Genomic DNA, 16,475 nt, shown 5'->3' with positions numbered 1-16,475 from the left:
GCATCAGTTCGCCTTACGCGGGTTGCAGTGATTCAATCAAAACAGGAAGCAAATGAGTGAAAGTTTTTTCCAAGACGGAAAATGAGTCTGAGAATCAGAAAGCAAACTGTAACCAAGTGATAAAGCTGATTATTTTTCATTATCATTTAAAATGTATAACTAAGGCCAAAAGCCATTCGTTTTATGACTAAAACCATCTACCATGATCCGTTTCAATTTCGTGAAATACCTACAGAGCTGTCATCTACTTTTGCTTGCCTGAAATCTCCCATTTTCTATTTTCTTCACACACCCCCTCCTCCCATCCCGACTCCCTGCACCTGCCTGGCCTGCTCACCTGGACCGCCCCGCGCGCAGCCTCAGCCCCGCCCCCCGGCCCTCCCTCCGCCCCTCCCTCCGCCCCGCCCTCGCCCCGCCCCGCGGCCCCGCCCCGCGCCCTCCCTCGGCCCCGCCCCCGCCCTCCCGCGGCCCCGCCCCGCGCCCTCCCGCGGCCCCGCCCCGCGCCCTCCCGCGGCCCCGCCCCCGCCCTCCCACGGCCCCGCCCCGCGCCCTCCCGCGGCCCCGCCCCGCGCCCTCCCGCGGCCCCGCCCCGCGCCCTCCCTCGGCCCCGCCCCCCGCCCTCCTGTCCGCAGCGCCGAGGCAGCAGCCGGGGCCACAGGACTCTGGAGCAGCGGACTGCGGGCGGCAGGGATCCAGACAGCGAGCGCGCAGGGCTGGGTCTTTCCCTGCCTGTCTCCCTCCTTCCTGCTCCATCTCAAAGGAGCAAGGTCGGCTGGCTCTTTCCCGCCACATCCTCCGCCTGGCAATGCGCGGCACGTGGCGGGGGCGGGCGAGGAAGGAACCTCCGCAGCTGCCCTTCCCGGAGCTCCGCCATCCCCGTGGCCTGAGCCCCCGCGGCCTGTCTCAGCGAAAGGGGCCGCCAGCCTCCACCCAAGGGGCAGCGCAGCCTCCCCTCGACCTTCCACCTGCCTCCGTCTTCCGGGAGACCCTGCCACACTGTGCAACCCGCTGCACCCGGCTGCCCCGGCTTGTTCCCGCGGCTGAAAAAACGTGCAGGTCAAAAAATAAAAAAGAAAAAAGAAAAAAAAAAAAAGAAAGAAAAAGAAAAGGGAGCTTGGTGTAGTTGTGAAGATCGCTTGAGCCCAGGAGTTCGAGGCCAGCCTGGGCAACATAGTGAGACCCCCATCTCTGAACAGAAAAACCAACAGTGCGCAGCTCTCCTTGGTCCTGAAAACAAACCACCCCCCAGCGTTGCCCTTCACGGCCACACTCGGCGAGCTGTGCACCTCCAGGCCCCCACTGCCTCCTGCCTGGCCCTTCTCGGCCACGCGGGCTCTCACTTTCACTCACGGCACCTTCCACGCTGCACGAGAATCCGGTTGGCGTGTCTCCCCCCGTATCTGAGCCCCCCACCCCCGGCAAGGTCACCTCGCACCCAGCCTGGACCCCCGAGGCCAGCCCACGGCGCAGGGCTTCAGACGCAGCCCGGCAGGCCCCTCCGCGTCTCGAGTCCCGGGGCAGCCTGTTCCCCTGCTGCTCCCCCGGCCCGGCCCGGCCCTTCCTCCTCCTCTCACGGGGACTAGTTCACTGGCCTCCTGGCCGCCCTCCACCTCAGCCTCGCCCGCAACCTTGTTTCTTTACCGGAGTCACTGGAGCACGATCAAGTCCCTCCCCTGCTTGGCAGTCTCTGCCGAAAAGAGTCAGACCTTGGCATGACGCCACCGGCCCTTTGTGACATGACTGCGCCTCCCTCCACGCTGTCCCCGCGACCCCCCGGGGCTGCTGGACTCCGCCACGCACTCAGGCTTGGCTGCCTTCGCTCCCACGGCCCCTCGTTTTTACGAGAACCTTCTCGGTGCCCGGCATAACAGGCGCTCGCGGGATCCAAGCTGCGCGAACGGCGAGGTGGTGTCGCCTGCTGCAGGTCACCTGCGTGGCGACAGCGCCCCAGACTCGGGTGAACCCAGGCTGGGCCCTGGGCCCTTCTGCCTCTGCGTCCTCCTCATAGATGAAACAGAACTGACAACTGTCTAACAGAGCCATTGTAAGGACTGAGTTAATAGATATAAAAATATATAAGAGCAATTCATTTCAACCAATTATCTGAAATAAGCCTTCCATATACTTCTCTTCATCTTTTAATTGCTAACTTGAATCCAAATAGTAGCGACTCATGCATGGCTGACATTTCTCAGTCACACAGTGAAATCAATTTGGGACCCAGGACTGACGATCCCCAGACTGTGGTTTTGGAGATGGTCGTTTTCAACGTGACGGGAGCCTCCGTCCAGCCCGGTGGCCTCCGAGACCAGTCTGCTCGTCACGACCGATTCTGGCCCCGGGAATGCGGGTTATCAAGCGAAGCATAACGTTTCAAACTACATTTCTTTCATTTAAACCAGTACTTTTGCTCCAATTCACGGCACACGGCGCAGGCGGCGCGGACTCACCATGCAGGCGGCCTGCACCGCCTCGGACACGTTGCCGGCGTTGGGCTCGCACCAGAACACGTGGCACTCGAAGCGCTGGCTGCCCGTGTCCATGATGAAGGCGAACGTGTGGACGTCCCTGCCGACGCCCATGAAGGACAGGAACCGCACGCGACACTCCACCAGGACCTCCTCTTCACTCTGCAAGAGACAGCGGTCAGAGCCCCGCCGGCCACCGTCACGCACTTGCGGAGCTCAGACAAATCCGAGTCACCCTTACAGCAGCAGCAAAGGGGAACTGGCATTAAAGACACAGCCAGACGGAATTTATACAGGACTTGTGCTTTCTTAGGGAGGAAAGCTTCGCCTGAACATCTGGAGAGGCCACCGCTGCCCGGGGTGTCTCTCTCCGGCAGGTCACACGTGCTGAGCCACACGGCTGCTGAGCACATCACGCATGTTATTCTCTCCCACCATGCCCGGTGTCATGAGTTTGCCGTGGGCAGCGAAGATGTCACACACACGTCTCACATCCTGCCCAGTGTGGGACACCCCGTGCCCCAAACCCACTCGCCCAGCGGAGCCCCTGGAGCAGCAGGAGGAAAGGACTCAGTTTCTCTCTTCGTCCAGTTCCTCTCACCCAAGTTAAACGGCACATTGAATTACGTTTCCATCTAAAACCATCTAAAACAAAAAGCTGCCAAATCAACCAAGAGTTGTTAACTCACTTTTTTCTCTTTCACAAACTGGTGTCCATATGGTACCCATGTAAGGTGGTGCAAAGAAACGTCTGGAATTCACTCTCGTGGTTACGAACACCACACCTCCTTTGCAATAACCACGCGCAACTTTTGGACGAGTAAATGCACCCAGAATGTCAAGTTTGGATCATTAACGTCTGGACTCACGCAGGGGAATGAGGGTGCCTGACAGCCGGACTACACGAGACTGAGAGAGGTCGGGAAGTTTTCTCGGGACAAAGGACGCTGACGCTGAGATCTAGGTGAGGGCTGGGTGGGCCAAGGGTCAGAGCCCAGCGGCAGCGGCCCTGGCGGGGACATGCGGTGGGACGGGAGGCGCCAGGTAGAGGGTGGCCTGGGCTGGACAGTGACCTGCGGCTGGACAGAGGAGCAGCCAGCCGAGGACTGCAGCCTCTCCAGGACAGGCGCGTCCCGGGCGGCAGGAAGTGCTGTAAGGGTGGGGACAGATGCCGGGAGCGAGTCCTGGCACCGCCGCGGCTTCCACGTGTCGGAGGTGGGCGGATCACTCAGCCTCCGTGTGATCAGCGTCCTCAGCCACCGACCTGGGGTAGTTTGGGCTGAGGCTGTCACTTCTCTCAAGGTGACCCGCGGCCCCAGCCACTGACAGGCACCACAGCACCTGCCCTGCGCACCTTCCGCGCCAGACAGCGCAGCCCGGACGCTGGTGCCGAAGAGTGACCGGCCGGAAAACTGGAACGCGGGTGCCACCCGACCAGCGCCAGCAGATGACCTCCGTCTCCGGGCACACGCGCCAGACAGCACCACGAGCACCAGGAGCACCAGGACACGAGTTAGTTCCTGAGTCCAGAGGAAAGCGACGCACACACAGATTTAGACCCAAAGGGCAATTCTTTTTTTAAAAAATGCAGCCATGTAATCCCAAGTGGGGACAGCTCCCGGGAGGGCGAGCCCTGGCCATGCTTCCCAGCCGCACAGAGACTGCCGCCTCCAGACCTCACCGCGTCCCAGCCAGGCCGACGTGTCACCGGTTCCTTCTCACCTTTTCACTGATGACGGTCACGGTGGCATCGGCCACGCTCATGTTCACCGCGGGCCAATCCTCCCTGTCGGACGATGCCATGAGAGTCTCTATGGCGCTGTTGAGGGTGTCCATTCCTGCGGTCGAGAGGGCAAACGAAAACATCCTGAACCGCTTATCGCTCAAAGGCTCACGTCGCCCAGTTACAGCTGCACCCAGACGGGCCTTGTCTTTGGAGCCCCAGGAGAGAAGAAACCTCATTCTCATATTTGCTCAAAAGAGAAGAAATGGCAGCTTTCCCGACAGAAAGGAAGGTCGCCGAGAACCTCCAGGGACCGGGCGTGGGCTGAGCTGTCTGATCAGACCCTGGGGCTCCCGCCGCTGCCTGTCTGTCCCCCCGCCCGGCACCTGTCTGTGACCGGCACATGCTTCTCAGCACAGCCGCCGCTGGGGGTCCCCATGGTGGTTTTGGGGGGGCTGGGGGTGGGATAACGACTGCATTGAGCTATCAATTGTATATGATTCAAGCATGTCAACTGCACCAGCCAATGGTTTTCAGTATTTTCCCAGAGTGCGACCATCACCACAGTCAATTCTAGAACATTTTCACCACCCTGCAAAGCTGCCCTGCACCTGGCAGGCGTCTTTCCCAAGCTCTCCGGCCCCGGCCACCGCTTCCTGCGCTTCCTCTCTCTGGGGATTTCATACAAATGGATTCGCACAGTGCGTGGTCTTTAGGGACTGGCTTCTTTCACTTCGCACAATGTTTTCAGGGCTCATCTGTGTTTGGTATGTCTCAGCACTTTATTCTTTTTTATTGCCAAATAAGATTCCATTATATGGAAGTTTCACATTTTATTTATCCACCTGTCAACTGATGGACATCTGGGTCATGTCCACTTTTTGGCCACCGTGAGGGCCGCTGCTGAGAACATGTGTGTGTGAGTTTCGTGTGTGCGGATGTTTCCGTCTCTCCTGGGTACGTGCCTAACGCAGGGATTGCTGGCCAGGGGGAACCGGCTTCACCATCTGACCGGCCGCGCTGTTCCCCGGGGCAGCGGCAGCACCTCACCCTCCTGGCCAGCGGCAGGAGGAGCCTGTTTCCTCCACACCCTCTTCCCACCCAGGCAAAAGCCACACGTCAGCCTCTCACAGCCATGCAATGAATTTCCGCTGCTGGGGTGGGAGCTCAATTCTGCGCGTGCCACTTCTGGGTCACATGAAGGGACAGCATGAGGCTCCCTCAAGCCCTGCTCCAGGCCACCAGCTGGCAGGAAGAGAAACAGGCGTCCTGGCCCCAGAGGTGGGGGCCCCGCTGGAGAACGCAGAGCCCTTCCCGGCCCCGGTTGGACACCTCTGGGCCACATGGCAAACGGGACACACGTCTGCTCGTCAAGGTCCCTGCATTCTGGGACCACAGGTCCAAGCATCGTGGCCTGTCCTCTGCTGCTTCTGATCAGGACTTTCACATTCTCTGGCTGGTGACAGCGAGCGCTCGACTGGGGACAGGGCAGGAGCGAAACAGCAGACCTCACCCCGCAGGGGCCGCACCCCTCCCTCGGGCTCCCACCCTTGCAGAGGGGACAGACGAGAAGCGCTTCGCATACCCACGGGTCTGTCCACAGGTAACATGCCCAGGTACTGCACGTGGAACTTCTGGACCAGCTCAGTCTTTGGTGTTGGAAAATCTACTGCAGGGAACAAAAGCAGCACATGGTTCTCGGTGGCTCCGACACACAACAGCCATCGCTGTGTCCCAGCTGGAAAGCTCAGCCCCCCTGTGCCCTGACGTCCCCTTTCAGGATGTCACTGTGGCACCTCTTGTACCAGAACAGCGTTTCTCACTCCAGATATCGGGGCGCTTGTACCAGAACAGTGTTTCTTACTCCAGATATCGGGGCGCTTGTACTGGAACAGTGTTTCTTACTCTAGATATCGGGGCGCTTGTACCAGAACAGCGTTTCTTACTCCAGATATTGGGGTGCTTGTACTAGAACAGCGTTTCTTACTCTAGATATCGGGGTGCTGTCAGTCAAAACCCCACTCAGCTTTCAGTCCAGGGCAGGAGCACACGTGAAAGCAGGAAGTGACATCTGTGTTAAGGCTGCCACCATCTCTCTGATGGGTGCTAAGTAGCAGCTTTGACGTCCTGTTTATCAGGTGATGCCCAGAGGCAATGTAATCACAAAGGGCACAGAGACTCAGGAAAAACAACTGAAGAATCTCCAAAAAGATCGACCCACATGTTTCAACTAGCTGGTCCTTACCTGGCTGCCCACGAACTACAAACCACTGAGGACGATGTTTATAATCTCATCCACCGACAGTGAAACTGCTCCCAGCCCTTTGTGCCTGGCCCTAGTGACACAACGTCAGCTCTGGGCACTGAGGACCCAGAGTGCGGCGGGACACGTGTTGCCGAGTCGAACATGCATTTCTAGGCGACGGGAAATGCCAGGGAACCACCCGGGACCCTAAGCTCTTGGCCAGCACAGAGGCCGTGACGGGGGAGGGGCCGCTACCTTGCAGAGGGACGTCGAGGGTGGCACTGGTCCTCTCGTGCGCGGCGCTGCAGGCCAGGGCTTTGGCATTCTTCCGCTCCGCCATGATCTAGGGGAGACAACAGCGTTGGCTCGTGGTGACAAGTGTGCGTGTCCTCAGCTGCCCCAGCCCAGACAGCGTCTGAGTGGATTTCGCCTCCCGCTTGATTCCCCGGCCCGGCTCTGGGCCGGTGCTGTGAGGACGTTGCCCGTTTTCCCGGGTGACCAGTGAGCGGCTGTTCTCAGAGTAACAGTCCCCGGACGGGCTGGGGCTTCTGCTTCCTCCCACCAGGCTCTACCTCTGCCAAAACCACCCAACATGCCGGCCGTGGCCACGCGTGGACCTGGGCCTGTGGCTGGCGTGGTCGGCGGGTCCCCCAGTGACCCTGGACGCCACCAGGGTTCCCGTCGGGGCTTTTGTGTGTTTTCCACACGGGGCGAGACCTACTGTCGGGGCGTCTGCAGGCGGGGTGCGCGGTCAGACTGCGCGGTGGGTCTCGGGGTGGCGCCAGGGCTGCAGTGACGCCGGCTGAACCGCCTGCAGCTCCCCGAGCTCGGGGTAGGGGACACCGGCCACGCCCACCCCACACGGGGGTGGGGGGGACACAGAGGCGGCCACTGGGCCCCGAGCCACCTTACCTTGGAGCAGATTTCGTGGAGACTCGTGGCGATGGCTTTTGCGGGGGTGTCACACCGAAATACATGACATTTCAAGATTCTCGTGTCTTTGTCTCTTGCTACATAAGCGAAATCCCTGTGCAAGCAGAATTGATCAGTCCGTTAAATACAGGAACCGCTCACCAGCACACGCTCTAGGTACGAGCGTTGCCGAGCTGGCAGCCAGCGTGTCAGTGCGAAAAGTACATGCAACGATTGAAAAAGAAAATTAAACCTCAGCCGCTACCTAAAATAGGGCACAGTTTTACGGACGTCAGAAACTCCTTTCTGAGTAAAATGACCACACTGTTGTGCAGACCTGCTCCACTCCACTCTCGGGATCACTGACGACTGCTGACGAAACCGGATCTCACAGAACGCTTCCCGCTGCTGTGACAGCGAACGTCGCTGTCACGACTGTGGAGCAGACAGGCTCGCGGGGAGCAGGGGTTGCACACGCAACACACAAAGCGGCAGGACGCTGGGCTCTGAGGCGCACACACGTGCAGACAACACGCAACCGCAGCTGGTGGGGAGAGCGACAGGGTGGGGAAGGGCTGGGACACGCGGGGACCGTGGGCCAGAGTCCCATCGCGGGGTCCCGTGGAGCTGCCCCGACGGCAGCCTCAGGGCCACGGTGGCAGCGGCACGTCACACACCCTGAGCCCAGCTCCGGGTGGGCAGTAGCTGACGCTTAGTGTAGCATTTGTCCTCATGAGGAAAGGTTACCGACTGTGACATTACTCAGCTTTGAAAGAACCAGGCGGCACAACTAAACTTCTCACCGGCATCTTTAGAGGACGACGGTTCAAAGATGAAAATGTTTATTAAAAAAAAACAGCCCAGCTGCCCCCTGCCGGCGAGGGGGTCGCAGGGGTTGGTTTGTGTCGCTCGGCAGGACGCTGTGTGCACAGAACTGCAGGTGGGTCTGTTGTCACGTCCCCTAACGTAGGAGCCGGCCGTCTCCTCACAGCCCGTGACAGACACTTTCCCAAGACGGTCCCGGGAAGCCACCGGGGACCTCGGGGGCAAGTGGCCATCGTGAAGGTCTGGCCAGAAAGCACGGGGGGCTGGTGCTGAGACGGGGAGACACGTGACTGGCAGGAACCCCCCCCAGCCACACCCAGGCAGCCTCAGGGGGCCGAGCCCAGGCTCCAGGTCAGGGGGACACCGGAACCTCGGCCCGTCCACACGTGACCCCACCCCTGCCCTGCAGCCCCTGCCCTCAGGGTCCCGCCTGCTGGCCTCCTCCGTGCTGGAACCAGGCTGCCCCGGCCTCACCCTCCACACCCAACCCCCACGGTCACCCTATTTTACCTCCTGGAAATTTCCAGAACCCAGCCCTCCCCCGCATTCTAAGCAGGCTCTCGCATCCCTGCCTTGGCTCAAGCCGTCCCCACCCCCAGCCCTAGCGAGCACCCGGGTGAAGCTGGGTGAGGGCCAGGCAGGCTCCTCGTCCCGCCGCACCGACCGCCGGCCCCGCGTGTCTGAGCGTGTCTCAGCGTGTCTTCCCCACGGCTCCCGGAAGCTCCGTGAAGACGACCTGGGCCTCATCCAGGCCCGGCCGTAACACCCACCGCCCACATCCCTGTTTCCTGCTGGGAAAGTCGGCTCCGAGGCCGGAACGGTCCCAGGACGGTGGCCGAGGGCCGGGGCCGGCAGGGAGCAGGCAGGGTTTGAGTGGGAGCACAGCCTCGCTGCTGAGGCCTCCTGTCCTCTCCCAGCCTCTACAGCCACCGCGGCCACGTGCTACCTAAGACAGAAAGGAAAAGGCGGCCTCACGTGCGGGGCTCAGGCTCAAGGGTCACCCTGCTTCTGGACCTGCCCCCTCGCGACCCTCCTTCCCTGCACAGAGCAGTAAGTGACGCACACGCCTCGCCGCACACGGCTCTCTGCCTCCGAACTCCCACGTTCAGCCATCACTTTGCTGAGGCCCGATCTCTCCGACGCTACCCACGGTCACCCACGCAAAGCCCAAAAACCTGTCTGGAGTTTGAGAGTCCCCCAGCTTGTCGTACCGACTTCCCAGCATTGTTCCTCCAACCGCGCGCTCCGCTCTGCGCCAGGAAAGGAGGGTCTCGTGTCCGCTCACTGGGGCATGTCCCTCGCCTGGTGACTGCCTGGTGACCGCTGGCCCTCCGCGAGCTGCCCCCAGAGGGCTCCATCTCCCGAGCATGGCCCAGCTCTGAGGCCGGCCCGGTCCCCCACCTCTGGGAACGTGCTTGTGTCCAGATGCTCACAGCATTTAAATTCTGTCCCCAAAAGGACACGGGCTTGCTGCTCCCGAGCCTTTGTGGCCACCGCCCAGGTCTCAGCAGTGCTGTCTCTGAGCAACTGGAGAAGGGCAGCGAGCTGGGTGTGGACGACCGAAATGCAAGTTTCGCTCCTGGCTGTTGAGCCTAAGAATACTGAGTTATGGAAATGCCCCCTGTATTTCTGGAGACAAGATTTGATTTCAGAAGTCAAATAAGGCTTTGCCTTAAGGAAAGATAAATGTGTTAGTTCAAAAGCTGCCTCGTCTCAGGAGGGCGTCTTGCTGGTCAGTAGAAGCTGCATCTCAAGGAGACAGCTGTAAACTGGGCCTTTGGTTCCCACCTGTTTTGAAAGACAAGGCAGGCCTCCCTTAGAACCAAAGGTTGCTGGTGCTGCTGACAGGTGGACCCCCGGAGATGAGAGCTAATCAGATAGATAACAAGCCGGGCCCAGATGGAACCCTGCGGTTAAAATAATTAACACAAAGCACAGCCCATGTTGACTTCTGGGATCATCTCTGTCTCCAAGAACACAATCATCAGAGCCAAGATGTCTCTGTTTGTTGCTAAAGTAATAGCCTTATCATAAAACTTACAAGTTTGCCCCAAGACGATTTTATAACCCATTGTTCCCCTGGTTAGAGTTAGTTAAAGGATCTGTAGTAGCCTTTTAGGAGACTTTGACCCTAAAGCAAACTGCCTGTTAGTATGCAAATCCCGTTGCCCTTGGCAACGGGGAGCCTGTATGTACCCTATATAATACCTGTGTGGAGTTTCAGTCGGGGAAATATTTGATGCGGGTAAAATATTTCCATCTGGATACCCTCCTTTATCTATTTTCATAAACTTTTACTTTATAAACTATATCTTTGGCTCTGTGTATTATTATTGCCATTACTTTATATTTTCATTTCTGTTTCCTACTATATTTTTCATCCTTTGCGATGACCCCTGCCTGAGAGACCAGATCGGAGGAAAAAACCTCTTTGCAGGGAGCGTAGCTAACTCCCCGCACCTGGCCCCACTTGGATCTGTGGTAACCAGAGTCACTCGTTCAAGGAGAAAAATCTCCAAACTCCCTTTCTCCATCAAAAATGGGGTTTTTAGTTAAGTGACAGCGCTACAGAACAGTGGACCTTCAAGCCCCAAGCAGTGAAACTGCACACGACCCCTCCGAGTGCTGGACACCCACACCTGAGGTGTGGACACCTGTCATCTCACAGACACCCTTGCCGAGGCTCCGCCCTCTCTCGGTGGGGACGGAGACAAAGCTCGTGTGTCTCGACTGACAACTGATGCCGCAATCGAGCCAGCGGCCTGGGGCCCAACCTCACCGATGGACCCTGCAGGATACGAGAGGTAAGCACTAATACTCGAGTCTCAAGAAGCGGGAAAAGCCCCTCTGCAGCCTGGAGCAGCCCCCGGGCCTTCCGCACGGTCCCGGCCGGCGAGCTGACCGGTTTCGCCAGCACAGCAGCGGGAGGCACCACGGCACTGCCCCACGTCCCCTGGCCTGTCACCTTCCCCAGACGGGGTCAGACACAGCAGAGGGTTAGGGGACCCTGACGCAGACTCGTTTTAAATGCTGGTGACAAAGGTCAAACAGAACAGAACAAAGACAAGGATGGCGTGAGGATGGCGTGAGGATGGCGTGAGGATGGCGTGAGGATGGCAGCCAGCTCGGCCAGACGTGTATTCACGGGACACCACGGAGGAAGAAGAGAAAGTCGCTGGTTACCTCTCTCTGGATCCGGGCAGGCGTGAGGGAACAGAGCAGAAACAGCAGGTTAGTGTTCACACGGCACCCGCAAACACCACAGCCCCTGACGACACCTCCGGCGCCGACGGCCACCCCGATTCCCAGCTCCGCAGCAATTCATGGCCTTTCCGTGCTTATTTTAGCTGAACTCGATCCCCCACAAGGGTGTATTCTGAGCCACGGTACAATGAAGCCAAGAGACGCCAGCTGAATTTACAGCAGCAACATATCAACCGGGGGAGGTAATTGCGCTTAAAATATCCCAGTGGAACACGGGAAACTGCAGTCAACACCGGCGGAGGACGGATCCTCATTGCCCAGCTCCACCTGCCCCGCAAAGACACCCAGGAGCCATGGTGGGGACACCGGCTTGCCCATGTCACCAGCACCCTGACCCTGCGTTACCAGAGCTACGACCCCGAGTCCACCCGTGTCACCAGCACCCTGACCCTGCGTTACCAGAGCTACGACCCCGGGTCCACCCGTGTCACCAGCACCCTGACCCTGCGTTACCAGAGCTACGACCCTGAGTCCACCCGTGTCACCAGCACCCTGACCCTGCGTTACCAGAGCTACGACCCCGAGTCCACCCGTGTCACCAACCAGCACCCTGACCCTGTGTTACCAGAGCTACGACCCCGAGTCCACCCGTGTCACCAACACCGTGACCCTGCATTACCAGAGCTACGACCCCGAGTCCACCCGTGTCACCAACACCCTGACCCTGCGTTACCAGAGCTACGACCCCGAGTCCACCCGTGTCACCAACACCGTGACCCTGCATTACCAGAGCTACGACCCCGGGTCCACCCGTGTCACCAGCACCCTGACCCTGCGTTACCAGAGCTACGACCCCAGGTCCACCCGTGTCACCAGCACCCTGACCCTGCGTTACCAGAGCTACGACCCCGGGTCCACCCGTGTCACCAGCACCCTGACCCTGCGTTACCAGAGCTACGACCCCGGGTCCACCCGTGTCACCAGCACCCTGACCCTGTGTTACCAGAGCTACGACCCTGAGTCCAGGTCTGTCCACTGAGACGCAGGAGGGAGGTCAGAGCAGAGGAGAGAGATCAGGGCAGAGGTGGGAGGGGACAGCGGACGCAGAGAGAGGGCTCGGCGCGGCCGGGCAAGAGGGGAGGGGACACAGAGGGGAGCAGACGGCAGCTCCACCTTTGGGGCTGCACACGCGGACCTCTGTCCCCAGAACTGCCCTGAGCCACCTAGGACCCTGATGAAGTCACTTAGCCCCCGACCCTCGGTGCTCACCACTCCCACCTGGCCTTGTCACACTGATCTGAAAGGGCCCAAGGGCAGAGTCCCCAAGCTGGTCATGGGCATGCACGGACCACAGAGCCACCGGACTGGGGAGCAGACGACTCCGACAGAGGAGGAGGAGGGAAGGAGCAGCCCAGCGCTCACAGAAACTGCTCCTCCGGGCACCGTATGGCCGGGTCGCGAGCCGTGAGGACCGCCAGGACCCCGGCGTGAGACGCCAGGCGCAGCCGACAGGGGCCAGGACCCCGGTGTGAGACGCCAGGCGCAGCCGACAGGGACCGGCAGAGCCGCCGACGCGGAAAGACAGAGCTGAGCAGCCTGACAGAGAACGACCAAGGCCAACTGGACGTCTCGTGTTAAAAACGACAGACTGTGTGAGCATCTATTCTAATATACACAGTGAAAAATCTGGGACGTAATAGCTACAGTGTCAACTGTAATCTGGAGGAGGGATTATGGAGGATTTATTTGTTTGTTTGAAAATTATACAATAAGCACATATGACTTTTGTGATGAGAACATGTAATACCTACCTTGACACGCGAGGACGATCGGCTGTGACAAGCGTGCCCCCAGGCACAGGTGACAAGACTAAGAGCAACACACCCGACAGCCACCCTTCACTGAGCTCTGGCTCCATGTGGCCCTGGGACCTCACGAGGTCAGTATTATTGTTCTCACGGACAGACGAGGAAACAGATTCAGAGAGGTTGAGGCACTTGCGCAAAGTCACACAGCTAGGACATGGGGAAGACAGAGTTCAGCCGGAGGCTGCAGGACTCGCCAATTCTAGTCTTAGACGCACCCACACTGGGCACCCCACCCTTCTACGTGGTCCTGCAGAGCTCCCTAGTGGTCTGTGTCCCACATGGCAAACCCAGACAGTCCCGACGCACAGGCGTTCCAGGTAGGGCCAAGGGGTTTGGCGAAGAACCTGGTGTTTTAGAGGAACGCGGGAACCCCCTTCCCTGTGGTGAACTTGCTGGGGGCGAGGTGGTGGGAAATTCTCCAGAGAGCTCAGGCGGAAGAGTGGCTGGCGGTGCCCAACCCGACGGTGGCACATTCCTCCGTGCTGCTCACCTTCTCTGTTCACTCCGCAGGTCTCCGGGGCTCCCTCCGTGACCCGGGCACCCCGTCACCCGTGTGGCCCCTGGGGCCTGTCTCCTCGTCAGTGAGAAGGGGATGAGGGCGCCTTTCTCAGCGTCATTGTGAGGAGGAGATGACATGAGGTGACACGGGGACAGGGGTGCCAGGCAAGCAACGAAGCCACGACACCCAGCATCGCTGCGGCTCTTGTCACTGAGTCACCTGAGGGCCTTGTCTGAGCTGGGTGGTGCTGAGCGTGTGAGGGGGCTGTCTCCCCCGGGAGGGGTCTCCTGGGGAGCAGGGGGGGCGGGGGGGCTCCCAGATTTGCTGGACGCCACCGGCCCAGGATGACGACCCCAGGATGACGACCCCAGGATGATGGGAGTCGCCCTCCCCCCCCCCCCCGCCCCGCCCTCCGCCCTGCGGGCACAGCCAATCCTCGGCGGGAATCCAGGTCCCAGCAAAGCACCCAGAGACCTGGGTTCCGTCCCGGCTTGAGTACACAGCTGTGTGACACTGCGCAGCTCACACGACCTCCCTGCGTCTTCGGTTTCTCATCTCAGACAGACGCTCTAGGAACCTTCCAGCACTCAGCTTTTTATCAGAGAAGAACGTGCCAGTGCTTTGACTCCCTTGTGATTTATGCCAAAACCTTTTAATTTCTTATTCTTAACAAAAAGCCCAGGCCTAGTGTATGACACAAGCCTTCAAAATCTAAAGACCTGAGAATACAACGTGTTTCTTTTGTGGACAATTATTATCACAGCTTTGGATTTTTAAAGTTGGGCCCATCACTACTGACTGACTTAAGGAAGCACCATCAACACACAGTCACTGTGTTCTTCCCGGAAGGCAGAACTTAGAAGAATGATACGCAAACTTTTAACATAGTTAATTCTTTTGGGGTTCATACACACTGCTTGATTTAGGCGTCCAAGTGAAAACCAGCCATAAACAGAGACCTCAGAGTGATCTTTGAAATGTCGTTCAAAAATCCAAAGAGTTACAGACAGTGCCAGCTGCTCCACCGATTCGGGACCTTGTGAACTTGCTAGGAAAGAAAACATCAGCCCGAAGCTGAGCTTCTGCACAAGACAAGCCATTCTGAGAGTGGAGGAGGCTGAATTTAGAGCCGGCACAGACGCACTCCCTGCTCGCTGCGAGAGACACCGGTGAGAAGAACTAAAGCCCGAGACCACGTCCACACGGCCGCGCCAGGGCTCTGATCAGCGCCGGGCGGCTGCTCCTCGGGACACGAAAGCTGGAGTCCCTGGCAGTGTTTTCACTAACATAAGCCTGAAACGAGAGAGCTCCTTGGTGTGCGTAACTGGAGCCCAGAGGAGGAGGAAATGCCTCAAACAAGCCCAGCACACCAGAAGGCCATGTCTCCTCCAGCCTTTCGGAGAAGGACGCCGCCTCCCGCTCCCGGGCACGGCCTCCTCCTCCTCCCGCTCCCGGGCACGGCATGGCCTCCTCCTCCTCCTCCCGCTCCCGGGCACGGCCTCCTCCTCCTCCTCCCGCTCCTGGCCACGGCACGGCCTCCTCCTCCTCCTCCCGCTCCCGGCCACGGCACGGCCTCCTCCTCCTCCTCCTCCTCCCGCCACGCACAGCCGTCCACCCCTCACAGACCAAGCTCGCCAGGCCAGGACCTGCCCCCGGACCTCTCGCTCCGTTCCTGCGGAAGCCTCTGTGCGTTCTGCTTTTCGATGCTTGTCTGTCATCGCTGGGGGCCTTTGGAGCCTTCGGAGCACACAGCCACGCGACAGTGAAGCAGACAGTGCAAGACTTTATGTCATAAAAATTCCTGCACCAGCTCCTGAATCTGACGGTGTATTTTTTTCCTCCAGTTTCTAGTATTTTGTGTGTCTGACATTTGTTAGCTGTCTGCCCTCGGTCAGGGCCCCGAGTCTGTGTTCCTGGGTGTCTGCGTGTGTACGGTGGGGTGTTCGTGGAGCTCACCCCCGAGCGTGCCGCGGGCCTGCACCGGTTAAGCCACATGAACTCGCACAGGGGACACTGGCAGCACGGCCTTGACACGCAGGCCGGGCCGCGATCGCTACGTGAGGGTGGGGAGGGGAGGACAGCCACGAGGAAGGAGAGGTTCCTCACCTGCTCTGGATCACGGATGGATTCACGGATCCAGTGAAAACACCTCCCCCGCCCCCCGCAAAAGGTGCATGAACTCACAATTTGATGCATGATTTTGAAGAGGGGTGAGATGGGGACGGTTCAGTGACCTCTGAAACTCATCCAAAGACCCCTTCGCAATCTGCACCCTGCAGGTAAAAGGCCTCTGAACTGAGATGCATACACAAATTTATGCAAATTTACCATCTGGTTTCTAATGACATTCAGAGAATCCAGCGCAGAGAAAAGTCCCAACCTTCCCAGGACCCAGCAGCGACAGGAACGCCTGCCTCTGCCCAGGTGCCCCCCTTCTCCAAGCAAGTCCCCCGCCCCCATCCTGCCCAGCGGCACCGGGAAGGGACAGAGCCCAGCACGAGTCGGTGCAAAGCCGGATTCGAAGTCCAACGGTTATCGACATTCAAGGCACATTCTCCTACACAAAGGACCTTCTCACGCCAAGGGAGCGAAGACACCACAGTTTCCAGTCCGCTTACTCACGGGGGTTGGAGGAGAAGGATACTTAAAAGAACCCAGAAAATGAGTATTTTTTAAAGTCCATCTTTGAAGACAGCAAGAATTAATGAGCTTCAGCTTTGTCTGTGCTACA

General features: G+C 59.0%; 1 protein-coding gene across 1 annotated transcript in view; it reads right to left on the bottom strand.

The window, feature by feature from the left end:
- The window catches only part of LOC138379713 (amyloid beta precursor protein binding family B member 2-like), a 171,755-nt gene that overhangs the window by 3,000 nt on the left and 152,280 nt on the right, over positions 1-16,475 (bottom strand). The window contains exons 13-17 of the mRNA XM_069464836.1: positions 7,349-7,463; positions 6,692-6,779; positions 5,777-5,860; positions 4,191-4,306; positions 2,451-2,630 (exon numbers count right to left, since the gene is read on the bottom strand). Of these exons, the coding sequence (XP_069320937.1) occupies positions 2,451-2,630; positions 4,191-4,306; positions 5,777-5,860; positions 6,692-6,779; positions 7,349-7,463 (583 nt within the window). The remainder of the gene's footprint in view (positions 1-2,450; positions 2,631-4,190; positions 4,307-5,776; positions 5,861-6,691; positions 6,780-7,348; positions 7,464-16,475) is intronic.

This window comes from Eulemur rufifrons, unplaced genomic scaffold, assembly GCF_041146395.1.
Source record: "Eulemur rufifrons isolate Redbay unplaced genomic scaffold, OSU_ERuf_1 scaffold_125, whole genome shotgun sequence".
In the NCBI taxonomy this organism is placed as follows: domain Eukaryota; kingdom Metazoa; phylum Chordata; class Mammalia; order Primates; family Lemuridae; genus Eulemur; species Eulemur rufifrons.
The sequence above is the reverse complement of the archived record's forward strand: the minus strand, read 5'-3'. Positions and strand labels throughout refer to the sequence as shown.